The sequence below is a fragment of the Thamnophis sirtalis genome, unplaced genomic scaffold, assembly GCF_051295495.1.
Source record: "Thamnophis sirtalis isolate CommonGarterSnake01/CBP01778 unplaced genomic scaffold, rThaSir2_p1.2 scaffold_15, whole genome shotgun sequence".
Lineage (NCBI taxonomy): Eukaryota > Metazoa > Chordata > Lepidosauria > Squamata > Natricidae > Thamnophis > Thamnophis sirtalis.
In genome coordinates, this window is record NW_028261395.1 from 46,288,670 (window position 1) to 46,315,356 (window position 26,687).

General features: G+C 43.1%; 2 protein-coding genes across 2 annotated transcripts in view; one reads left to right on the plus strand and one right to left on the minus strand.

Annotated features, from left to right (window-relative positions):
- COMMD8 (COMM domain containing 8) overlaps positions 1–652 on the minus strand; it is a 5,828-nt gene extending 5,176 nt beyond the window's left edge. Inside the window, exon 1 of the mRNA XM_087702603.1 lies at positions 536–652. Within this exon, the coding sequence (XP_087558729.1) occupies positions 536–577 (42 nt within the window). The 5' untranslated portion in view covers positions 578–652. The remainder of the gene's footprint in view (positions 1–535) is intronic.
- Positions 653–4,515: 3,863 nt separating this feature from the next.
- Positions 4,516–26,687, plus strand: part of ATP10D (ATPase phospholipid transporting 10D (putative)) — a 33,147-nt gene continuing 10,975 nt past the window's right edge. Inside the window, 16 exon segments of the mRNA XM_087702460.1 lie at positions 4,516–4,793; positions 6,901–7,095; positions 8,344–8,548; positions 9,646–9,731; positions 10,946–11,052; positions 11,331–11,462; positions 12,621–12,733; positions 13,270–13,522; positions 14,095–14,297; positions 16,077–16,321; positions 18,080–18,513; positions 18,516–18,604; positions 19,954–20,046; positions 21,577–21,703; positions 23,468–23,652; positions 25,250–25,538. Of these exon segments, the coding sequence (XP_087558586.1) occupies positions 4,516–4,793; positions 6,901–7,095; positions 8,344–8,548; positions 9,646–9,731; positions 10,946–11,052; positions 11,331–11,462; positions 12,621–12,733; positions 13,270–13,522; positions 14,095–14,297; positions 16,077–16,321; positions 18,080–18,513; positions 18,516–18,604; positions 19,954–20,046; positions 21,577–21,703; positions 23,468–23,652; positions 25,250–25,538 (3,034 nt within the window).

Genomic DNA, 26,687 nt, shown 5'->3' on the forward strand with positions numbered 1-26,687 from the left:
TTATTTATTTATCAGCACAAATACAACTATCTATCTATCTATCTATCTATCTATCTATCTATATATATAGAGAGAGAGATAGATAGATATAGATATATAGATATATATAAATGTATATAGATGTATATAGATATATATAGATATATATAGATATAGTTATAGATATAGATAGATAGAAAGATAGAGGGAGATGCAAATGCAAGAAATAGAGGGTTGGACTAGATGACCTCCAAGGTCCCCTCCAACTCTGATATTCAATACAGCAAGGATGCTGCAGGAATTTTTTTTTAAAAAAAACCACTACGCATGTGCAAAAAAAAGGGGGGGGAAAAGAAAGACCAGCACTCGCGCATGCGCACACATGTCAGACGCGCGAAAACCGTTCTGCGCATGGGCAGCTCAGCGTCGAATGCTCGTTGCCCGGACCGAGGGCGGGGGGGGGGGCGGGAAACGAAGGGGAAGAAGATGCTCCGCTGAAGCGGAAACCCCGATAGGCCACCTCCGACCATAAAAAAAAGCCCCTTTCCATCCTTACCTTCGCCGTCTCGGCCGGCGGCAATTTCTCCAAGAGCTCCATCTTCTCGTGCGCAGGCGCAAAAACCCCGGCGGTCCGCCGGACTTTTTCCGCTTCGCTCGCGCCCCTTCGCGCGCATGCGTGATGTCCTGCGACGGAAGGCCGCGGTTTGCAAAGGAGTTTTTGCGCAGGCGCAGCGTTTGGCTGCCGCGGGGGGAGGAAAAGACTTTTTGGTCACGTGACGAGCATTGCATCCCGGGAATTGTAGTTTTGTGACGTCAATGGAACTACAATTGAGTTACAGATTGTATATCTGTAATCCACAAATGCAGCCAGTCCTTGGTTTACAACCCTTCCATTAGTGACCGTTCAAAGTTATAACCGCAGTGAGAAAAGGGACTTAGGGCTGTTTTTCCACACTTAATGACCGTCACATCATCAAAATTCCCACACTTAGCAACTGACTCATATTTACGACGGTCGCTGTGTGCCGGGGGTGTGTGTCAACGTGACCCCCTTCTGCTACCTTCGGGCGAGCAAAATCAATGGGGAAGCCGGATTCACAAGATAACCGCTTTGCTAACTTAACCTGCAGAGATTCACTTAACGACGGTCCCAAAAAAAATTGGGCAAAACTCACTTGGCAAATGTCTCACTTAGCAACAGACATTTTTTTTTGGGGGGGGGTGTCCTTGTGGTAAGGTGAGGGCTCCCTGTATTTGCAAAGTGGGAGGATACAGGTCGACCAGCAGAACCTAAGAGAGTCATTGTCTCAAATCTTCTAGAATGTTCACCGTGGACTTCAGTTGCTGGTTCCGAACTTTTCCCGAGTTGGATGCTCTTAACTAGCTGGTGCCACGTGCAAAGGTTTTCCAGCCACTTAAGGAGATGCTCCGTTTTCTCCCGTGAAAGCTCTTATTATTGGCAGCAGAGTTCAAACAAGTGAGTTCCTAATGTAAGGTTCGAGTTTTCCCGAGCCGCTGGAATCCTAAAAGGTTTAGGTTGAAATTTATTGGACTTACATAACTTGCCGCCCTTCTCCCAAAGGAATCAGGGCGGCGTACAACATAAAAACACATAGGACGAAAGCCAAGAATAGAAGAGAGACGCAGTGAGATAACATTTGCAGTTTAGTTATTAAGGTTACAATTTGCCAGGCTAGAAAACAATTAATTTCTGACAGCATACAATTAATATAAGCAGAAGCCAATAACAAAGCTTAATTCTTAATAAATGGTTTCTAGCAAGGCATCATATCAGAAGCAAACAGCAAATATTGGTTTAATCAGTAACAATTATATAGTAACACGAGTGATTCATAATAAAAGCAAATAGCCAATATTGATTCATATTTATTCTTATACTCCTTCAATATGTATGTATGTATGTATGTATGTATGCATGTATGTGAGCTGCCATTAGTAATGTCTTTTCTATGATCAGTGATGGTTAATCTTTTTATCACCGTGTGTCACTTTACATAACAAAGGGTTCTCCCCTGCATGGGGGAACTAACTTCTCCCAAAGGAATCAGGGCGGCATACAACATAAAAACACATATGACAAAAGTTAAAAGAAAGATTAAATAGAATATCATCACAAAGAGAGTGAACATTAGAAATAGATACAAAAGACAATAATTTGGAACATTAGAAATAAATAGATACAAAAGACAATGTTTATCCAATCAGAGACAAAGATTCGTTACCAACCTGAACTTTAAAACATCCTTTTGTTCAAACTTCCTGTCTCTGTCTCCTTATCTATGGAGGATTCCTAAAGCCTTGTGTAGGGGGTGGCAAATAGCCAATATTGATTCATATTTATTCTTATACTCCTTCAATATGTATGTATGTATGTATGTATGTATGTATGTATGCATGCATGCATGCATGTATGTATATGAGCTGCCATTAGTAATGTCTTTTCTATGATCAGTGATGGTTAATCTTTTTATCACCGTGTGTCACTTTACATAACAAAGAGTTCTCCCCTGCATGGGGGAACTAAGCTGGGGCAACAAGTTCGCCATCACAGTTCTAGTCCAACCCTCTGCTCAACCAGGAGACCCTTTCTTACAGGATAACAAGAGTCAGAAGGGACCTTGGAGGTCTTCTAGTCCAACCCCTTCAGGCAGGAAGCCGTCTACCATTCCAAACAGTCAGTTGTCCAATCTCTTCTTAAAAACCTCCAGTGATGGAGCACTCACAACTTCTGGAGTAATTAATAAATCAATACCTACCTGAAGATGCTGGAGCAAGTTTGCATTTAAATATTTGGCAATTCAGAAGGCTTGTTTAGTTTGTTCTGTAGGAAGTTATCACCCAGCCCTCTCCTAGAAAAAAAATGAAACATCCTAGGAAATATTGAAAAGGCAGAATATTTCTCTGGATGTGAAAAGGAAGAAACATGTTTTAAAAGACAGAATAGCTGCCTGTAGCTTCCTGCCCATCCCCACTTTGTCAATGGGCCATTAAGAAGGCCAAGCTGGTCCACTTTACATAACAAAGAGTTCTCCCCTTCAGCTCCAGGGGGGATGGGATTAAGGCATGATAATATTGGCCCTTTTACCCAACTCCCCACATGGCATCTGAGAACTCAACCAAACCTGGATTCGAAACGCAGCCTAGAGAGTTGCCGCTGCGTGGCCCCATGGGAGTCTGACAACCAATCAGAATACAAGCTCAAGATCAAAGGCCAGAGAGGCCATAAAACCAGGGACTTTCAGCATCTCAGTCCTTCCCTTCTCTTCTTCTCCATCAACACTGAAGCCTGTGATCACCTTTTCTGGTCAGGGCTCAAGCCATGTGTCCCTGTCCACCATTAAAACCATCTTTCCAAGCAGCCTCCATGTCTCCAGTGTCTTTTTCCCCACTTGAAGCTGAACCCAGAATGACATTTCTTTCAATTCATTCTTTCTTTTTTTTCTTTTTTTCTTTCTTTCTTTCTTTCTTTCTTTCTTTCTTTCTTTCCTTTCTTTCTTTCTTTCTGCCTGTCTTTCCTTCCTTCCTTCCTTCCTTCCTTCTTTCTTTCTTTCTCCCTGTCTTTCTTTCTTTCTTTCTTTCTTTCTTTCTCTCTCTCTCTCTCTCTCTCTCTCTCTCTCTCTCTTTCTTTCTTTCTTTCTTATTTCCTCAAGCCATGTGCTCCTGTCCACCATTAAAACCATCTTTCCAAGCAGCCTCCGTGTCTCCAGTGTCTTTTTCCCCACTTGGAGCTGAACCCAGAAGGACATTTCTTTCTTTCTTTCTTTCTTTCTTTCTTTCTTTCTTTCTTTCTTTCTTTCTTTCTTTCTTTCTTTCTTTCTTTCTTTCTTTCTTTCTTTCTCCCTGTCTGTCTTTCCTTCCTTCCTTCTTTCTTTCTTTTTTTCTTTCTTTCTTTCTTTCTTTCTTTCTTTCTTTCTTTCTTTCTTTCTTTCTTTCTTTCTTTCTTTCCTCAAGCCATGTGTTCCTGTCCACCATTAAAACCATCTTTCCAAGCAGCCTCCATGTCTCCAGTGTCTTTTTCCCCACTTGGAGCCGAACCCAGAAGGACATTTCTTTCATCAGTTCAATGCCCCATTATTTTTTTTTAAAAAAAAGTATATTGAATATTCCGATATTTAAAAGACAAGACACCAATTACAGCTTTTCCATATCGGTATCGATATCTTTCATAACAATCCTGTTGACAGAAATTCTATCTCCCTTTCACTATCCTAAATTATATCCTTATTATAGTAGCATCAAGTCAATATCACCTATTTCCTATACCTTTTACATTCTATATATTATACTATATATTATACTTTAACTATACATTTTATACCCTAAATTTTTGCATTTACTCTCAAGCCAGGAGTCCCCTTCGAGGGAAAAGGGCGGCATATAAATATAATAATAAACAGTCCCATCAATTCAACGCCTGGGATCTCAGGGCAGGGTAACCCTTTCGTAACAATCATTGAACTCGGTTTATTCTTATAGGTCTCCTTCTCCCAGATTTGGCCGGCTGCTTCTGCGAAGATGGGGGACCTCTGGCCGTGGGGTCCCCGATATTGTTGGCGGCGGCTGAAATGGACCTTCAGCCGGTCGAACAAAATCAGAGCAACGGCGCCAAGCTGCGAGACCCTGCTGGTGGTCCCTGCGAAATCGAAGAAACACCGAGTCGTCATCCCTTGGTCGACCCATTTTAAAGAGGAGTATAAGAAAGCCAGCAAGCTCTATGCGAATAACAGGATTCGGACCACCAAATACCGTTTCTGGTCTTTTATACCCAGGAATCTCTTCGAACAGTTCCACAGGTGATTCGTTGGCTTCCTGATTTTGTTTGGGTTTATAAATCATAATTTATAAGAGCCGAGGTGGCGCAGTGGTTAGGGGTGCAGCACTGCAGGCCACTTTAGCTGACTGTTATCTGCAGTTTGGCTGTTCAAATCTCACCGGCTCAAGGTTGACTCAGCCTTCCATCCTTCCGAGGTGGGTAAAATGAGGACCCGGATTGTTGTTGGGGGCGATATGCTGACTCTGTAAACCACTTAGAGAGGGCTGAAAGCCCTATGAAGCGGTATATAAGTCTAACCGCTATTGCTATTGCTAATTCTGCTGGAGACAAAGAGCATTTTAATCCCCTCCTCCCTCCCACATGCCGTCACTCTGCAAAACAGCTAATTCCCACAAGGATCCCTTATGCCCCAGGCAGCCAAACGATGTGGTGGGGCTGCATTACTATTCTTCTTCTCATCCTTCCCAGCTAACTATTCCTTTAGCATCTTAGGGACTGTCGGTGTGTTGGTTGCATCTTATGATTTATGAGGATTGTGTTTTATGATTGTTATTGTGATTTATCATACCTTGTTGCTTGTATGTACACACTGAGAGCTTCTGCACCAGAGACAAATTCCTTGTGTGTCCAATCACGCTTGGCCAATAAAGAATTTTATTCCATATTCCATATTCCATATTCCATATTCCATATTCCATCTTCTCTTCTCTTCTCTTCTCTTCTCTTCTCTTCTCTTCTCTTCTCTTCTACTCTACTCTACTCTACTCTACTCTACTCTACTCTACTCTGCAGTTGATAAGTTACTAAGCCATTTGTTCAGTAGTTATCCTATCCTATCCTATCCTATCCTATCCTATCCTATCCTATCCTATCCTATCCTATCCTATCCTATCCTATCCTATCCTATGATGATATATTTTATTCTGTTCTATTCTGTTCTGTTCTGTTATTATTCTACTCTACTCTACTCTACTCTACTCTACTCTACTCTACTCTACTCTACTCTACTCTACTCTACTCTACTCTGCAGTTGATAAGTTACTAAGCCATTTGTTCAGTAGTTATCCTATCCTATCCTATCCTATCCTATCCTATCCTATCCTATCCTATGATGATATATTTTATTCTGTTCTATTCTGTTCTGTTCTGTTATTATTCTACTCTACTCTACTCTACTCTACTCTACTCTACTCTACTCTACTCTACTCTACTCTACTCTACTCTACTCTGCAGTTGATAAGTTACTAAGCCATTTGTTCAGTAGTTATCCTATCCTATCCTATCCTATCCTATCCTATGATGATATATTTTATTCTATTCTGTTCTGTTCTTATTCTACTCTACTCTACTCTGCAGTTGATAAGTTACTAAGCCATTTGTTCAGTGGTTATCCTATCCTATCCTATCCTATCCTATCCTATCCTATCCTATCCTATCCTATCCTATCCTATCCTATCATGATATATTCTATTCTATTCTATTCTATTCTATTCTATTCTATTCTATTCTATTCTACTCTACTCTACTCTACTCTACTCTACTCTACTCTACTCTACTCTACTCTACTCTACTCTACTCTACCCTACCCTACCCTACCCTACTCTACTCCAGAGTCTCAACATCCTTTTTTTACACTAGGGCAACTAAAGCCAAATTATTGGACCTATAATTTTAAACAAAATATCCAAGTCAAAAAGAGACAAAATATCTGCATATTTGAGGCTACCTAGGATAAACATCTAGAGTTTGGGGAGGCCTAGCATTGTTTAGATATTCGATATTCCTTTGATTAGCCTAAGGTTGCTTGAAGAGCCGAGGTGGCGCAGTGGTTAAATGCAGCACTGCAGGCTACTTCAGCTGTCTGCAGTTCTGCAGTTCGGCTGTTCAAATCTCACCGGCTCAAAGGTTGACTCAGCCTTCCATCCTTCCGAGGTGGGTGAAATGAGGACCCGGATTGTTGTTGGGGGCGATATGCTGACTCTGTAAACTGCTTAGAGAGGGCTGAAAGCCCTATGAAGCGGTATATAAGTCTAACTGCTATTGCTATTGCTATTGCTTGCATACTAATACTTCCTATGTGTCTCGTATGAATTACGGTGGGGGGAATGTGTTTTGTTCCATTACAGAGTTGCCAATCTGTATTTCTTATTCATCGCCCTGCTTAACTGGGTCCCAGCGGTGGAAGCCTTTAGAAAGGAAGTCACCATGATTCCTCTCTGTGTGGTTCTCACCATTATCGCCGTGAAAGATGGCTTGGAGGATTACACCAAGTACAAACTAGACAAAAAAATCAACAACTTCATCACCAGGACATACTGCAGGTACGTAACAGTCCTTCCACGGCCGCATCCCGAAACCTCAGTTGGACAGATGCCCATTGAAGGCTCTAAGTCACACCGTCATTAAGCGAATCGCTCTTTGGGAAGGTTGCAAAAGGGGATCTGATTGGTACACTACAACAGTCATAAGTCATGCCAGTTTCCAAGCCTCTGAATTTCGATCACACGGCTGCAGGGATGCTGCAGTGGCCGTCAGTGTGAAAAAAATGGCCCTTTTTTAAAGCGATGTTGTCACTTCGAAGCCTCTGTCGTAAGTCAAGGACTATCTATCCGTATCAAAATAAGGGCGTGCAATTGTTTTTGCACAACCTTGCAGAAACCATGGGAAAAACGAGGAGATCCCCGCAGAGGAAAGTGTGGCAAAAACAAAAATATTAGAATGTGCGGAGATGGATAGATGAGCACTCAGAATAAAGGAGAAGGAAGAAACAGATTTTTGTTTTTTAAACATGGGACTCTTTCTGTTGATAGAAACAGAAGTCGGAAATTTAAAAGTTGAGGAGAATGAATAAATCTACAACGAAGGTTCATCATTGTACGGAGAAGCAAATAATGTATTATTAGGATGTGATTATTAGCAATGGTACGAATGTTGTTATTATTATTACTGCTATTGTTTTGCAAAACTAGATGTACTCCGTCAACACGCTGTTCATGTGGATGCTGACTTTTTATGCTTACTAAATAAAAATTTATAAATAGAATAGAATACAATAGCAGAGTTGGAAGGGACCTTGGAGGTCTTCTAGTCCAACCCCCTGTCTAGGCAGGAAACCCTCTACCGTTTCAGACAAATGGCTATCCAACATCTTCTTAAAGACTTCCAGTGTTGGGGGATTCACAACTTCTGGAGGCAAATTCTGTCCCACTGATTAATTGTTCTCACTGTCAGGAAATTTCCCCTTAGTTCTAAGTTGCTTCTCTCCTTGATTAGTTTCCACCCATTGCTTCTTGTCCTGCCCTCAGGTGCCTTGGAGAATAGCTTGACTGCCTCTTCTTTGGGGCAACCCCTGAGATATTGGAAGGCTGCTATCCTGTCTCCCCATGTCCTTCTTTTCATTCAACTAGACCTACCCAGTTCCTGCAACCGTTCTTCCTATGTTTTAGTCTCCAGTCCCTTAATCATTTTTGTTGCTCTTCTCTGCACTCTTTCTAGATATAAAATACTCACGTTTTCCACCTACTTAATGCTTTGGATATCCCCCCCCCCACTTTCCCCTGGTTTTCCAGAGAGGCGAGAGACTACGTGGATAAATATTGGAGTGATGTGTCCGTGGGAGATTTTATCCGACTGGAGTGCAATGAAGAGATTCCCGCCGACATAATCCTGATCTATTCCAGCGATGGAGACGGGATTTGCCACATTGAGACATCGAGCCTGGATGGAGAGACCAACCTGAAGCAGAGACAGGTGGTGAAGGGCTTCGCCGAACAGGTACTGATGGGGTTCTTACAGTTAGTCCTCGGCTTACGAGGGTTCCATTTAGCGACGTTACGACATCAATGGTTGTGAAGGGAATCCGAACCCCCCTGCTCAAACAGGGGACCGCAGGTCATTTTAAACAATCAAATCAGAAGAGAGATGGAAGGGGCCTTGGAGGTCTTCTAGTCCAACCCCTTGATCAAGGAGGAGAGCCTAGACCATTTCAATCAATCAATCAATCAATCAGAATAGCGATGGAAGAGGCCTTGGAGGTCTTCTAGTCCAACCCCCTGTTCAAGCAGGAGAGCCTAGACCATTTCAATCAATCAATCAATCAATCAATCAATCAATCAATGAGAAGAGCTAGAAGGGACCTTGGAGGTCTACTAGTCCAACCCCCTGTTCAAGCAGGAGAGCCTAGACCATTTCAATCAATCAATCAATCAATCAGAATAGAGATGGAAGAGGCCTTGGAGGTCTTCTAGTCCACCCCCTGTTCAAGCAGGAGAGCCTAGACCATTTCAATCAATCAATCAATCAGAAGAGCTAGAAGGTACCTTGGAGGTCTTCTAGTCCACCCCCTGTTCATGCAGGAGAGCCTAGACCATTTCAATCAATCAATCAATCAATCAATGAGAAGAGCTAGAAGGGGCCTTGGAGGTCTTCTAGTCCAACCTCCGGTTCAAGCAAGAGACCATTTCAATCAATCAATCAATGAGAATAGAGATGGAAGGGACCTTGGAGGTCTTCTAGTCCAACCCACGGCTGAAGATAGGAGACCCTAGACCACATCAATCAATCAATCCATCAGAATAGAGATGGAAGAGGCCTTGGAGGTCTTCTAGTCCAACCTCAACCTTCCTGCTCAAGCAGGAAACTCTATGCAATTTCAGACAATTGTCCAATCCCTTCTTAAAAACCCTCCAGTGTTTGGAGCCCCCCACAACTTCTGGTGGCAAGCTGTTCCACCGGTTAATTGTCCTCACAGTCAGGAAATTCCTCCTTAATTCCAGGTTGCGTCTCTCCTTGAGTAGTTTTCCATCCGTTGCTTCTCGTCCCGGGTCCTCCGGTGGTGCATTTACCTCTCTACCTTCTTCCTCTTTTTGCAGGCCTATGAAATCAACCCAGAAGACATTATATGCCGAATTGAGTGTGAAACTCCTAACAATGACCTCAATTCGTTCCGGGGTTTCATGTAAGTAGCTTTGAAGATGCTCTTACTTAAGCAGCCGTAAAGTGAGATTTGGACATCAAGTGTGAAACCTACTGGGTCAGGCTGGACAGCCTCTTAGGACCCCTTTACTTCTATATTAAAAGTCACATGGACAAGAGTTGGGACTTGCAATAGAATAACAGGGACAGTTAGAAGTTACTTAAAGGAAGTGTCCCCATTCACTAACCACAGGATGCTCTCGCCAACGTCCCTATGTCAAAACTTGTTTTAAAAGCCCAAACCACAAAGTTCAATTAAAGTTCGTTAATAACACGTAAGCCATACCTGAAACAAAAGGAGAAGTAAGACCCTCATCTCCTTATAAGGCTTCTCTCCTCAAGATAACCACTAAGAAATGTGTTAAGTATTTCCGTGTTGCAAGGCTTTCGAGAATGTATAAGAACGCATGCTTCGATGATTAAGGGTGTTCAGAACTTGCAATGCTAAGCCATGGACTCGCTTTCTGAACCTGGCTGCCAAATAAACTTTTCCTGTATCCTGAGAAGTCTAACGCCTGTCATTTTCTGCGGTTCCACCACAAAACCGCGGACGACAAAATCGCGGTCGACGAAAGCGCGTATGTGACGTCATCACAGCGCGACGAAAAAGATCGTAAAATGTAAAAATAAAGCGAAAACCTTACCCTAACCCCCCCCAAACCTAACCCTAAACCTAACCCTAAACCTAACCCTTAATCTAACCCTAAACCTAACCCTTAACCTAACCCTAAACCTAACCCTAAACCTAACCCCAAACCTAACCCTAAACCTAACCCTAACCCTAACCCTTAACCTAACCCTAAACCTAACCCTAAACCTAACCCTTAACATAACGAAAAACCTAACGCTAACCCTTAACCTAACGCTAAACGTAACGCTAACGCTCTAAACCTAACCCTAACCCTTAACCTAACCCTAACCCTAACCCTTAACCTAACCCTTACCTTTATGTGAATCGGCTTGCTGTAATTTAATTTTTATTTCAATTTTTCGATCTTTTTCGTCACGTTGTGATGACGTCAAATGCGCGCTTTCGTCGATCGCGCTTTTGTGGAACGCGGTTTTGACGGGTCACGATTTTCTGCAACATTACCATGCTGAGAAAAAAAATAAAATAAATAAACATAGAGGGCTCTTTTATTAAAAGCAGGGCTACGATACCAGTAAGAATCACTCTGAGATTTCCATGTGTTGCAGTGAGAACATGGATCGGGAGCGAGTGGGCTTAAATAAGGATAACCTTTTGATGCGGGGATGTATCGTCAGGAACACAGAAGCCGTGGTTGGCATTGTGGTCTACGCAGGTGAGTGTCGTAACTACAGTGTGGGATTCAGCCACTTCTGGTCAGTAAAATGAGGAGCCAGAGTATTGGGGGGCAATAGCCTCTAAACTGCCTATACCCCTGCTATAGCGAGGGCTATAAATGGCCATGAAGCGGCATATAAATCTAAGGGCTACTGCTATTGCATAAGTATTAATATTATGCAGCGTCCCTCCACTTAAGGAGTTAAAAGTTTTGCTGTGCATTGATACACCCAATGTGGGTTTTCTTTTTGTGTCTGTGTCTCTGTGCGTTGCAAGGACATGAAACCAAAGCCATGTTAAACACAACAGGAGCCCGGTACAAGCGTAGTAAACTTGAGAAGAGGATGAATAGGGACATCCTCTGGTGCGTCTTGCTACTCATAGTAATGTGCTTCATAGGGGCAATTGGTAAGTTAAGGACAGAACTAACTGATATCTAAAAAAGGAAAAGGGAAATGAATATATAAATATATTTCTTCTTCCTTCTTCTTCTTCTTCTTCTTCTTCTTCTTCTCTTCTTCTTCTTTTCTTTTTCTTCTTCTTCTTCTTTTCTTCTTCTTTTCTTTTTCTTCTTCTTCTTCTTATTATTGTTGTTGTTGTTGTACAATTGTATCACAGCGGCCAGTTGTTTCGCCGGATTTGGCATTGGTTACTAGTCGGGCCCCACCCAGGGGCCTAGGACGTCGTATTATTATTATTATTTGTTTTCATTTTAGTTTCAGTGTTTCAAACCTGCTAAACCTGAGTGGGGAGAAAGAGGGAGGGGGAGAGAGAGAAAGAGAGGAGTGGAGGGGAGAAAAAGAAAAAAGAAAGGAAAGAAAGAAAGAAAGGAGAGACAGGAAAGAAAGAGAGTGAGGGAGGGAGAGGAAGGGAGAGGAAAGAAAGAGAAAGAAAGAGAGGGGAAGAGAGAGTAAAGAAAAAAGGAAAGAAAGAAAGTATATGTGAGAGAGAGAGGGGGGAAAGAAAGAGAGAGAGGGGGGGAGAAAGAGGGAGAAAGAGAGACAGAGGAAAGAGAAAGAAAGAAAGAGAGGAAGGGAGAGAGGAAAGAAAAAAGGAAAGAAAGAAAGTGTTTGTGTGTGTGAGAGAGAGAGAGAAAGGGAGGAAAGAAAAAAGAAAGAAAAAAGAGTGAGTGAGAGGGAAGGGGAGAGAAAGGAAAGAAAAAGAAGGGAAAGGAAGGAAAGACAGAAAGAGTGTGTTTGTGCGTGTGAGAGAGAGAGAGAAAGAAAGAGAGAGAAGAAAAAGAAAGGAAAGAAATAAAGAGGGAGAGAGAGAAAGGAAGGAAAGAAAAAGAAAGGAAGGAAGGAAAGAAGGAAAGAAAGAAAGAGAGCATGCAGTATACCAAGTAACGATATGACACAGATTTTAATGTCAATTAATTTAACTTAAGACCATAACTTTCATTAGTATGACGAATACTTTGATTTACGTCCTTCCTTCCTTTTTCCATTTCATTTCCCAAAGAAAGGGACTTGGAAGAGAAAGTCCAATGTTTGTAGCCTTCATATATCCCAAAGTATAATGAATACTTTATTTTATTTTTTCTTTATTTCTTTCCTTTCGCGAAAGGGCACAGGCGTTGGCTAAGAGCCAATCCGGCACCCCTCTACACCAGCGGGAAAGAATTAGCACCAGAATTGGGAGGTTTTCTAATGTTTTGGACAATGATAATCCTATTGCAGGTAATTTTATAGCTTCTTCCTTCTAAATTTTTTGATTTATGCCCCTGTGATCCTTTTCCTCGGGCAGCCTAGTCCTCAATTTACGACCGCCACTCGGCCCCACATTTCTGTGGCTAAGCGAAAGGTGCGCTCAGTGAATTTTGATCCCCGTTTTACGACCTTCCTTTGCCCCCGTTGTTAAGCGAGTTGTTAAGTTAGTCACGCGGTTCTTAAGGGAATCTGGATACCCCCTTGTCGGAAAGTCACAAAAGTTGATCGCGTCTCACACACACACACAGAGGCTGGGATGTTGCGACCGTCATAACTACGAGTCATTGGCTGAGCGTCCGAATTTTGATCACGGGACGAACTGGGAAGCTGCAACGGTCATTAAGTGTGAGAAATGGTCCTCACTTTTGAAAGTGTGACTCCAAACGATCACTAAATGAACAGTCATAAGTCGAGGGCTGCCTGGCCGTGTGAGGAAGCCATATTTAATCTCTCCTTTGTTTGTTTTTTACCTCACAAATCTGGCCTTTTTTTTTTTCTCCTCACAGGTCTTAATCCCGATTTCTCTTTACGTGTCCATTGAATTCGTCAAACTGGGGCACATCTATTTAATCCGAAACGATATCGATTTATACGACGAAGCGTCTGACCGAAAGATCCAGTGCGGATCGCTGAATATCGCGGAAGATCTGGGTCAGATCGAGTATATTTTCTCGGATAAAACCGGTACCCTCACCGAGAACAAAATGGTCTTTCGGAGATGCAGCATTGCGGGATTGGAATACGGCCATGAGGAAAACGGTAAGACTGAGGCGCGTCCATGACGGGCTCCTTTTGGTTAAAAAAATACAGGCAGTCCTCGGCCTACGGCTGTTCATTTAGCGACCGTTCAAAGCTTCAACGGCACTGAAAAAAAGGATCCATATTCACACCGGCGGGTCACGTGATAAAAAAAAAAACCAGGGAAAAAGGGGGAATTCGGACAACACTCGGTTCACAAAATAATTTTTATTATGTAACAAAAGTAAATAAAAAACTTTAAAAAAACAACAACCATGTTATTAACTCCACAACTGCAGTGATTCGCTTAACAACCGCGGCAAGAAAGGTTGTAAAATGGGATCAAAATTCATGGAACCCATGAATTCCAGATTCACTCAACAACCGTATTACTAACTTTAACAACTGCCGCGATTCGCTTAACAACCGCGGCGAGGAAGGGTCGCTAAAACGGGATCAAAATTCACCGAACCGCTTAGCGGTTCACTTAGCGACAGATCAAATGTAGCCGTAAGTCGAGGACCTCTCCCTAACGAAACTGTTTTTCTTTTGGGTGGGTGGGTGGGGACGGGCTGTGTTTCCTCCGCGATTAGCCAAGAGACTAGAAATGTACCAAGATTACGAGGAAGAGGATGACGAGGCCGCCTACTTCGCGTCGTATTCTTCGCTGCGGCACTCGGCCCGGGCGAGGTTCTTCAGCCGGAAATCCAACGAATTGTTGAACTCCCGGGTTTTTCACAGTTCCAGCAGTTTCGGCTTGGGTGGCTGGAGACAACTGGCTTTCAGTAGCCCTCTGGTGAGTATTCCCGAAACCATCCGCCTTGCTGAAGGATTAAGCAGAGTTGACAAGATATCTCCTCCCTTAAAGGCCCTTCTTAATTTTGCACTCAAAAAGACGTGTGTGCGTGCGTGTATGTGTGTGAAGTTGAACAGAACGGAATGCAGGAAAAAAATGTAGAGGAGAAGGGAATACAAAACGGAGAATAGAAAATAGAACAGAAAGCAGGAGAGAAGAGAAGAATACAAAATAGAGAATAGAAAACAAGAATACAGAATAGAAGATAGAAAAAATAGAACAGAATGTAGACTAGACTAGAATAAAAAAAAGTAGAATAGAAAATAGATTACACAACAGAAAATAAAAAATAGAGAATAGAATAAGAAGAATTGAATAGAATACAATAGAATATAGCATAGAGTAGAACAGAACAGAATAGAATATAGAGCAGAGTAGAGTAGAACAGAACAGAACATAGAGTAAAGTAGAGTAGAGTAGAATAGAACAAAACATAGAGTAGAGTAGAGTAGAGTAGAGTAGAACAGAATAGAATGTAGAGTAGAGTAGAACAGAACAGAACATAGAGTAGAGTAGAGTAAAGTAGAGTAGAGTAGAACAGAACAGAATAGAATGTAGAGTAGAGTAGAACAGAACAGAACATAGAGTAGAGTAAAGTAGAGTAGAACGGAACAGAATGTAGAGTAGAGTAGAACAGAACATAGAGTAGAGTAGAGTAGAGTAGAACAGAATAGAATGTAGAGTAGAGTAGAACATAGAGTAGAGTAGAGTAGAATAGAATATAGACTAGAGTAGAGTAGAACAGAACAGAACATAGAGTAGAGTAAAGTAGAGTAGAACAGAACAGAATGTAGAGTAGAGTAGAACAGAATAGAATGTAGAGTAGAGTAAAGTAGAGTAGAACAGAACAGAACAGAATATAGAGTAGAGTAGAACAGAACAGCACAGAACAGAACATAGAGTAGAGTTAAGTAAAGTAGAGTAGAATAGAACAGAACGGAATGTAGAGTAGAACAGAACAGAGAGCAGAGTAGAACAGAACAGAATATGGAGTAGAATAGAAGAGAACAGAATAGAATAGAGCTGGAAGGGACCGTGGAGGTCTTCTCGTCTGCCCCCCTACTCAAGTAGGAGACCCAACACCATTTCAGACAAGGGACAATATTTGAGGGGCTGCCCCAAAGAAGAGGGCGGGGGGCAGGTGTCAACTTATTCTCCAAAGCCCCTGAAGGCGGGAGGAGAAGCAATGGATGGAAACTAACTAAGGAGAGAGAAAACATCCTAAAATTAAGGATAAATTTCCCTGACAGTTGCAGCAATGAATCAGTGGGAGCCCTTCCCAGCAGCAGAGGTTTTAGCAATAGCAATAGCAGTTAGACTTATATACCGCTTCACAGGGCTTTCAGCCCTCTCTAAGTGGTTTACAGAGTCAGCATATCGCCCCCAACAACAATCCGGGTCCTCATTTCACCCACCTCGGAAGGATGGAAGGCTGAGTCAACCCTGAGCCGGTGAGATTAGAACCGCTGAACTGCAGATAACAGTCAGCTGTAGTAGCCTTCAGTACTGCACCCTAACCACTGCGCCACCGCGGCTCTTAGGTTTTATCTGGGACTTAAAATGCAGTTTTCAATACTTTGGAAATCTACCCGCGTTCCCTGCTGTCTTTTTTTTTTTTTAAAGTGTTTTTAAAAATAATAAATCATCAGAGTGCGGAACTTGGAAAGCAGAACGTGTGACGTCGTTCCCGTTGTTTTATTCCTTTAATGTTACCCGCAGGAGACAGATGTTGCGCCAGATATGAGACTTGTGAAGAAAGTTAACCGGCTCACAGACAAAGCTTATTCGAATCTAGACCAAGGGAAGCCAATCCCGGAATTAGTCTATATCACGGAATTCTTTATTGCCCTGGCAATTTGCAACACGGTGGTCGTTTCCGAACCTGACCAGCCAGGGCTGAAGGTGAATACAGAGGATAGAGAATGCCAGATCTTCCACATAGCAGAATGGCAGAGCTGGAAGGGGCCTTGGAGGTCTTCTAGTCCAACCCTCTGCTCAAGCAGGAGGCCCTAGACCACTTCAGGCAAACGACTGATCAGTCTCTTCTTAAAAACCTCCAGTGATGGAAGCACCCACAACTTCCGGTGGCAAGCTGTTCCACTGGTTAATTGTCCTCACTGTCAGGAAATTCCTCCCCAGTTCTAAGTTGCTTCTCTCCTGGATTAGTTTCCACCCATTGCTTCTTGTCCTGCCCTCAGGTGCCTTGGAGAATAGTTTGACTCCCTCTTCTTTGGGGCAACCCCTGAGATATTGGAACAATGCTATCATGTCTCCCCTAGTCCTTCTTTTCATTAAACTAGGCATCCCCAGTTCCTGCAACCGTTCTTCATATGTTCGAGCCGCCAGTCCTCTAATCCTCTTTGTTGCTCTTCTCTGCACATTTCCCCCCAAAGTCTCAACATCTTTTTTGTAATATGGGGACCAAAACTGGATGTGGCATTCCAGGTGTGGCTTTACTAAGGATTTACAAAGCGGTACTAACACTGCACGTGATTTTGACTCTATGTCTCTGTTATATTTTATTTATCTGTCTGTCTGTCTAATCTATCTATCTATCTATCTATCTATCTATCTATCTATCTATCTATCTATCTATCTATCTATCTATCTATCTATCTATCATCTATTTATCTATCTATCATCTATTTATCTATCTATTATCTATCTATCTATCTATCTATCTATCTATCTATCTGTCTATCATCTATCATCTATTTATCTATCTATTATCTATCTCTATCTATCTATCTATCTATCTATCTATCTATCTATCTATCTATCTATCTATCTATCTATCTATTTCTCTCCGTTCTCTCTCTCCCTCCCTCCCATCTATCTGTCTCTATTATCTGTCTGTCTGTCTTTCTTTCTTTCTCTCTCTCTCTCTTTCTTTCTCTTTCTCCCATCCATCCATCTACCAATCTATCCATATGTTCTTTCTTTCTTTCATTCTCTATCATATGTATCTATATCTTTCTCTTCTCTCTCCCCCCTTCCTCCCACCCATCTATATATCCATATCTATCTATCTATCTATCTATCTATCTATCTATCTATCTATCTATCTATCTATCTATCTATCTATCTATCTATCTATCTATCTATCTATCTATCTCTATAGCTATCTTTCTATCCATCCATCCACCCATCCATCCATATATTCATTCTGTCTGTCTGTCTGTCTGTCTGTCTGTCTGTCTGTCTGTCTGTCTGTCTGTCTGTCTATCTATCTATCTATCTATCCATCCATCCATCCATCCATCCATCCATCCATCCATCCGCCCGTCCAACTATCCAATATCTATCTATCTCAATCACCTATGTCCTTCCTTCCCATCCCTCCATCCCTCCATCCCTCCCTCTCTCTCACCAGGACACAAAAACCCTCAGCTTTAAACTTTTTATAATCACTGTGCTGTTTTGTATTTTGTGTTTTTCAAACATCTGGCTAAGCAATTCTGGCAGTTGGTCCACATATCTTAATGTTGTCAAGTCTGCAAAACGCTGGTCTATATACTCTTCCCCCCTCCCCACCCAATCAATCATCATCAGAGGAGATTTTATAGTATTATAGTGCCCATTCCAACTTTGTCCTTAAGCGAGGCATCGTTAAGTCGAGGGCTCCCTGTACTTATGGATTCATTCTTTCTATCACAGAGACGGTGGTCTTCCATGGTCAAATGCCCGCTTTGAACCTGGGTGAATTTAAAAATATATTCCAGAGGTTGTCAAGTCGCAAAAATGAGCTCTCAAGGCCCAGATTCCTCCGGGGGACGTAAAGAGAAACCCAAGAAATCCAAAAGACTGTCCGTTCACGTCAACTTTCCGTCTTCTCCCGCGCAGTTGTCGGACACGCTGGAAATGCCAGCGGCCTCCCCCAGCCCCAAAATGCCAGACATTTTAAGGTTGCCCGAGGACCGGCTAGCCAAATTGTCGTACGAGTCGTTAAGCGGGCAAGAGATATGTTACGAGGCGGAGAGTCCCGACGAAGCGGCCTTGGTCCACGCAGCCCGGGCCTACCAATGCACCTTGAAAACTAGAAGTCCCGAGCAGGTGCAGATCGACTTCGCGCCGTTGGGGACGTTAACGTTTCAGCTTCTCCACATCCTGCCTTTCGACTCCACCCGGAAACGCATGTCGGTGGTCGTGAAGCACCCATGTTCAATCAGGTTGTGGTGTACACAAAGGGAGCCGACACCACCATTATGAATTTGCTGGACGTGGGATTAACAGGTACGGATCCTGGGGCCCTGAAACTTTGACTTTAGAGGTAGACCTTCCTTTTACCACCACAGGTAAAGGCTCCCCTCGCACATATGTGCTAGTCGTTCCCGACTCTAAGGGCGGTGCTCATCTCCGTTTCAAAGCCGAAGAGCCAGCGCTGACCGAAGACGTCTCCGTGGTCATGTGGCCGGCATGACTCAACTCCTGAAGCCGCACGGAACGCTGTTCCCTTCCCACCAAAATTGGTTCCTATTTTCTACTTGCATTTTTCACGTGCTTTCAAACTGCTAGGTTGGCAGAAGCTGGGACAAGTCACGGGAGCTCCCTCCGTATTCTGCATTCTATTTTCTATTATTTCTATCTATTCTGTATTCTCTTTTCTTATCTATTCTATATTCTGTTCTAAAATTTATTATTCTCTTCTCTTCTCTTCTGTATTCTCTTCTTTTCTCTTCTCTATCTTCCATTCCATTTTATCTACTCTTCTCTCCTCTCCTCTTCTCTCTTATCTTCTACTTCTTCCATTCCATCTATCCTCTCTCTCTTCTGTCTTCTCTCTTCATCCATTCTATCTCTCTCCTCTCTTCTATTTCCTATCCATGCTATCTCCTCTCCTCTCTCCTCGATCTTCTCCATTCCATTCCATTCTATTTTCTCTCTCTCTCCTCTCTTCTTCTATCTTCTAATTCTATTCCATTCTAATCCGCCTCTCCCTTCTCTTCTCTCTCTATTCCATTCTACCTCCTCTCCTCTCTCCTCTCTTCTCTCTTCTATTCCATTCTATCTCCTCTCCTCCTCCTCTCTTCTATATTCTATTCCATTCTATCTCCTCTCTCTCTCCTCTCTTCTCTCTTCTATTCCATTCTATCTCCTCTCCTCTCTTCTCTCCTCTCTTCTCTCTTCTATTCCATTCTATCTCTCTCTCTCTCTCTCTCTCTTTTCCATTCCATCTCCTCTCCTCTCTCCTCAATCTTCTTCCATTCCATTCTCTATTTTTCTCTCTTCTCTCCTCTCTTCTCTATCTTCTCTCTTCTATTCCATTCTATCTCCTCTCCTCTTCTCTATCTTCTCTATTCCATTCCATTCCATTTTCTCTCTCTTTCTCCTCTCCTCTTCTCTATCTTCTCTCTTCCATTCCATTCCATCTCCTCTCCTCTCCTCTCTTCTCGATCTTCTCTATTCCATTCCATTCCATTCCATTTTCTCTTCTCTTCTCATCAACACTTGTGGTTGGGCTGGAAATGCACTGGAAGCCTCAAGGGAGTAAAGATAATCCATTAATTTATCTCCACCCCTCAAGTCTTATATATTTATATATTCTCTGGACTGGTTTTTTTTCCCCCCTCTTTAAATTCAGACAAAGATAAAACAGCGCCACCAAAGAAGACAGTGAGAGGAGCGAACTCAGAGGCACTTAAATGATTATGCCAGACAAGGACTCCGTACCCTCTGCATCTCTATGAAGGTAATTTCCCAAAACGGTTAAGCCTAAAAGATTCACAGAACCCACCCACCCCTCTTTTTTAAAAAAAAATTGATAATGAAAACTGGACTTAATACTTTCTCCTAATTTAGGAAAGCCATAATTGGACATCCCTGTGTTTGAGTGTGGCTCAATCCACAGGCTGAAAATAATGGCTAATATAGATTCTTCCTATGGGAAGGCTAAGCTGCCATCTTGTGCTGTATTGAATGGCACAAGGTGGCTGGCTCGGGAATTCTGGGAGTTGAAGTCCGCAGGTTGTAAAGTGATGGGCCCCCCTGCCCCCCCTAATGGACAATTCCTCCTTAGAATTGGATTCTGGCTCATATCTGGGATAGAGGATTGGATAGTTGATCTTTCTTTCTTTCTTTCTTTCTTTCTTTCTTTCTTTCTTTCTTTCTTTCTATCTCTCTTTCTTTCTTTCTTGGATAGTTGATCTTTCTTTCTATCTTTCTTTCTTTCTTTCTGTCTGTCTGTCTGTCTTTCTTTCTTCTCTCTCTCTCTCTCTCTTTCTTTCCTTCTCTTCCTTCCTTTATCCCTCCCTTCCTTCTCCTTCCCCTCCTCTCTTCATCCTAGTTTTTTTTTTTCTTTCTTTCTTTCTTTCTTTCTTTCTTTCTTTCTTTCTTTCTTTCTTCTTCTTTCTCTCTCTCTTTCTTTCTTTCCTTCTCTTCCTTCCTTTTTCCCTCCCTTCCTTCTCCTTCCCCTCCTCTCTTCATCCTAGTTCTTTCTTTCTTTCTTTCTTTCTTTCTTTCTTTCTTTCTCTTTCTTTCTCTCTCTCTCTCCCTCCCACCCACCCACCCATCATCTATCTATCTATCTATCTATCTATCTATCTATCTATCTATCTATCTATCTATCTATCTATCTATCTATCATTCTATCATTCTATCATTCTATCATTCTATCATTCTCTTTCTCCCATCCATCCATCTATCCATCCATCTACCAATCTATCCACATTTATTTATTTATTTATTTGTCCCACCCATCCACCCACCCATCCATTCATAATCTTTCTTTCTTTCTTTCTTTCTTTCTTTCTTTCTTTCTTTCTTTCTTTCTTCTCTCTCTCTCTCTCTCTCTCTCTCTCTTTCTCTTCCTTCCTTCCTTTTTCCCTTCCTTCCTTCCTCTCCTTCCCCGTCTCCTCTCCTTCTCCTTCTCTTTCCCCTCTTTCTCCTCTCCTCCTCCTCTTCTTTTCCTTCTCCTCCTCCTCTTTCTCTTCTTATTCATCTCCTCCTCCTCCCCCCAACTCACCAACTTGCTGCTGGAAACTCACTGCAGAACAATCCACCAGTTCAGTGACTTAAAACGAATAACAAAGCTGTTTTAGTTTTTCTCATCCGCATTTCGTTCTGCCCCTCTCCTTAACGCTTCCGTCCCGACCTTTCTTGGATACCAGGCTAAACTTTTTCTCCCGAATTGCCACCAGACCCGGGAAACCCCCTTGCCACTTAAGCGCTGCCGTTTACTAACATTGTGAGGGGGGTGTGTTTTTTGGGGGACCACGTCCAGGTGCTAAGCAATGAAGATTACGAAGAGTGGGTGAAAGGACAGTACCTGGCCGAGAGCAGCATCGAAAACAGAGAACAGCTCCTTCTGGAATCCGCCGAGAGGCTGGAGAATAAATTAACCCTACTGGGTGAGTTGGCAGGAAAACCAGCGGCTAATCTCTTAAAAAATGCAGGAGAAATCCTCATCGGCATCATCGCCTTCTTTTAACGACCCCCCCCCCCATAATCCCCGGCAGGATGGAGTGTCTCGGCCATTGAATGGAACAGTGGTGAAATCTAACTCTTTTTTTTTTGCTACCGGTTCTGTGGGCGTGGCTTGGTGGTTGGGGGTGTCATGTGACTGGGTGGGCGTGGCTACGTAGCCATGTAACTGGGGGTGGGGGGGATCAAAAGACAGAAACTCACTTTAACAATGTCCTGCTGGAGCGGGGTTGGACTAGATGACCTCCAGGTCACTTCCAGCCCTGGATTGCTGTGCCGTTTCAAAGCATCTTCTGAAGCTGTGTCTAGTGCCAGATTTGTAGTCCTTCCTTCCTCTCCTTTTCCCCTCCCTTCCTCCCTCCCTCCCTCCCTTTCTTTCTTTTTCTTTCTTTTTCTTTCTTTCTCTTTCTTTCTCCTTTCTCTCTCTCTCCCTCTCTCTCTCTCTTTCTTTCTTTCTTTCTTTCTTTCTGTCTTTCTTTCTATCTTTCCTTCCTTCCTTCCTTCCTTCCTTCCTTCCTTCCTTCCTTCCTTCCTTCCTTTCCTTCTTTCTTTCTTTCTTTCTTTCTTTCTTTCTTTCTTTCCTTCCTTCCTTCCTTCCTCTTTCTTTCTTTCTTTCTTTCTTTCTTTCTTTCTTTCTTTCTTTCTTTCTTTCTTTCTTTCTTTCTTTCTTTCTTTCTCAGCACCCCCCCACCTCCTACTTTTGGCCTAGCAGGCTTCAGGGGAGCCTGCTGGGAGCAAAAACGGACTCCCCCACCCCCGCATTTCCAGAGAACCTGTAGTAAAAAAAAAAAAAGCGTAAAAAGTATTTTAAAAAATGTTCCGAAGATCAGCTGTGCGACTTTTCACACGGTCCAATCTCCCACTGCCACGCTGGCAGCTTCCACCCATCCAGTTCCGGTCAGGCACATTGGTACAAATAGCAATAGCAATTAGACTTATATACCGCTTCATAGGGCTTTCAGCTCTCTCTAAGCGGTTTACAGAGTCAGCATATTGCCCCCAACAACAATCTGGGTCCTCATTTCACCCACCTCGGAAGGATGGAAGGCTGAGTCAACCCTGAGCCGGTGAGATTTGAACCGCTGAACTGCAGATAACAGTCAGCTGAAGTGGCCTGCAGTACTGCGCCCTAACCACTGCAGGATGACCTTGGCTTTCTAGAAAGAATGTTGCTATGGCTACCTCTCATCTAACTCCGTATTTTCCCACCATAGAAAAAGGCATAGTAGAATAATAGAAAGCGTGGCAGACCAAAGATCCACAAGGAAATTTACAATAGCACAGTTGGAAGGGACCTTGGAGGTCTTCTAGTCCAACCCCCAGCTCAAGCAGGAGACCTTATACCAGTGATGGCTAACCTTTTCATCCTCTCCGGCTGAAAGCGTGCGTACACCCATAATGCAATGTCCATCCAGTTCCGGTCAGGTGCAGAGCTGCAGAGACAAAGGATAATGACCTTGGCTTTGTAAGAAGAATGTTGTTATGGCTACCTATCATCTAACTCCGTATTTTCCCACCATAGAAAAAGGCATAGTAGAAGAATAGAAAGTGTAGCAGGCCGAAGACCCAAAAGAAAATCCATTTGTTCCCTCTTGCTACCTTCTTTTTAATCTTAATTTGCATCTCTTTCTTTAAAAAAAAAAAGAGATTAATTTGAAATAATGAACTTTTTTTAAAAAAAAAAAAAATAGGGGCCACTGGAATTGAGGACCGATTGCAAGAGGGGGTTCCAGAAACCATAGAAGCTCTCCGGAAAGCGGGAATTAACGTTTGGATGCTGACAGGCGATAAGAAAGAGACAGCTATCAATATCGCCTATTCCTGCAAGTTACTAGATTCGTCAGACAGACTTTTCTCCCTCGACAGCGAGAATTTGGTGCGTTGGCCGTTCTTGGGGTTTCTCCATAAAAGGAATTTTCCCCCCCCACCCCTAAAATTGCCGTATCTTTGTGGGATTTCAGGGCTGGAAAATCTGGTCTTCCAGATAGAGGAGTTATGATCACAACTGAGCCCAAAATTGACGTGGTTAAGGGAAACACTGGGGAAGCGAGTTATGGCTCGTGTTACGACGTTTCTTGCCACGGTTGTTACGTGATTTATCGCAGTTGATACGTTATTAAGCCCGTTGTTAAGTGATTCTATGCTCTGTTCTGTTCTATCCTCTAGCCTACTCTACTCTACTCTCTACTCTACTCTCTACTCTACTGTACCTTACTCTACTCTACCCTACCCTACTCTATCCTCTATCCTTGTGTACCCTACCCTACTCTACCCACCTTTACCATACTCTATCTTCTATCCTCTACTCTATCCTCTACTCTATCCTCTACTCTACTTTACTCTACTCTACTCTACTCTGTTCTCTATTCTATTCTATTCTATTCTATTCTTCTTATTCTCTTCTCTTCTTGTTCTCTTCTTTTCTTGTTCTCTTCTCTTTTATTCTACTCAACTCTACTCTACATTCTATCCTATATCCTCTATCCTCTATCCTTACTCTACTCTATTCTATACTTCTTATTCTCTTCTCTTCTTGTTCTCTTTTCTTGTTCTCTTCTCTTTTACTCTACTCTACTCTACATTCTATCCTATATCCTATATCCTATATCCTTACTCTACTCTACTCTACTCTACTCTACTCTACTCTACTCTACTCTACTCTACTTTGTTCTCTATTCTATTCTATTCTACACTTCTTATTCTCTTCTCTTCTTTTCTTGTTCTCTTCTTTTTTACTCTACTCTATTCTACTCTACATTCTATCCTATATCCTATATCCCTTCCCTACTCTACTCTACTCTACTCTACTCTACTCTACTCTACTTTGTTCTCTATTCTATTCTATTCTATTCTATTCTACACTTCTTATTCTCTTCTCTTCTTTTCTTGTTCTCTTCTCTTTTACTCTACTCTATTCTACTCTACTCTACATTCTATCCTATATCCTATATCCTATATCCTTACTCTACTCTATTCTATACTTCTTATTCTCTTCTCTACTTTTCTTGTTCTCTTCTCTTTTACTCTATTCTACTCTACTCTACATTCTATCCTATATCCTATATCCTTACTCTACTCTACTCTACTCTACTCTACTCTACTCTACTCTACTCTATTCTATTCTTCTTATTCTCTTCTCTTCTTGTTCTTTTCTCTTCTACTCCTCTTCCTCTCTTGTAATCACGTGATCAAAGTGTGGATACTTAGCTACACGATGATTTTAACCTCCATGGGGGCTCCCCTTTTGCCACCTTCTGCCAAGCCAAGCCGACGGGAAACCCAGCTCCCCTTAACATCCGTGCTCCTCGCTGAAAGACCTCGTGCAATTTTAGGTTATCCCTATAAGGTCACCCGCATAAGGCTGGTTTCCAAGGCCAAGCCAGCTGTAATTAATCGAAATTATTACCTAGAAGTAGCCGAGCCGAGGTAAAAAGCTGTTCTCTCGCCCGTTTTTCCTTTCCTCCCCCAACCAGGAGACCTGTAGGCAGAAACTGAAGAGCACTTTGGAGGAGATCGAGATGAAAACGCGCGCCCCGAAAGCCGGCGGGAGGCCCTCGTTAACAGCGGCCCCCACCAGGAACTTCGCTTTAATCATCAACGGGCCGACTCTGGAATTCGCTCTGCACAAAAAACTGCGGGACAATTTCATGCAGCTTGCAAGGAAAGTCCGGGCGGTCATCTGTTGCCGAGCCACGCCCTTGCAGAAAAGCAAGGTGGTTAAGCAGGCTCAGAAGGAGCTCCAGGTCATGACGCTGGCCGTCGGTGAGTTGCCTCTTCTCGTGGCAGGGAGGTTGTGTGTGTGTGTGTGGGTGTGTGCATGTGCCAGTGGTGAGTTTCAAAAATTTTGGGAACCTCTTCTGTAGGTGTGTCCTGCTTTCCGGGTCCACTGGTGGTGGAACCTCTTCTAACCGGTTCGGTAGATTTGAACCGGTGCGAACCGGTAGGAACCCACCTCTGGCTGTGTGCCATCTCTCGAAGACCTCGAGCATCTGTCTTTTCCCGCTCAGGATGCTCCACCGAATTGTAAACCTTCCAGCCGTAGGCATAAATGGCATTCGGGGAAAAATGTCTCTAGTTGTTCTGTGTGCGGTGCTTTATAACCGTCATGGGGAACCTAGGGCAGTATGCCAGAGGTGGTACACAGAGCCTTCCCTGTCGGCACCCATGCGTCGCCAGCTGTTCTTCTGGTTTCTGGCACACACATGCAGGCAGGCCAGTTCGTCTTCGTGGGCGCCAGAGCACCAGAAAACAGCCTGAAAACGGCTCAAAATGGGCTTTTCCTGATGTTTTCAGGCTGTTTTCCGGCCATTTTTCAAGCCATTTTCAGGCTGTTTTCAGACCATTTTCAGGCCATTTTTCAGGTCAAAGATGGCCTGAAAATGGCCTGAAAAATACCTTGAAAATGGCCCCAAATGGCCAAGGAAGAGCCCATTTTGGGGCCATTTTTCAGGTCATTTTGAGGTGTTTTCAGGCCATTTCCAGGCCATTTTTTTGACCCGAAAAACAGTATCTCCTGTAACTGCGTAACTGTTCCTAACGCCTATTAGCTCTTCGGTGCCGGGCATCCAGGAACAACTCCCTTGGCTCCTCACCACTGCTCCAATGCATGACGTCGGGATCACACTCCCTTGTCTCCTCACCACTGGTCCAAGGCTCAGGCGCCTCCTGGTGGCCAACCAGCCTCTCTGCGCCTTGCTCGGAGTCGGAACCCTGTCCAGGGTCCTCCACATCCTCCAGAGCCGACTCAGAGGGCCCCCACGCTGTCGGAGTCTGGTGGCAGCTCCAACGGCTCCTGCTGGGCCACAACACACACACACACACACACACACACACACACATTCCTAGTGTGCATTTTGATTTCTTATTTAGTATCCCACGATTATTATGAAGCGGTGTATCTTGTGATTCTTG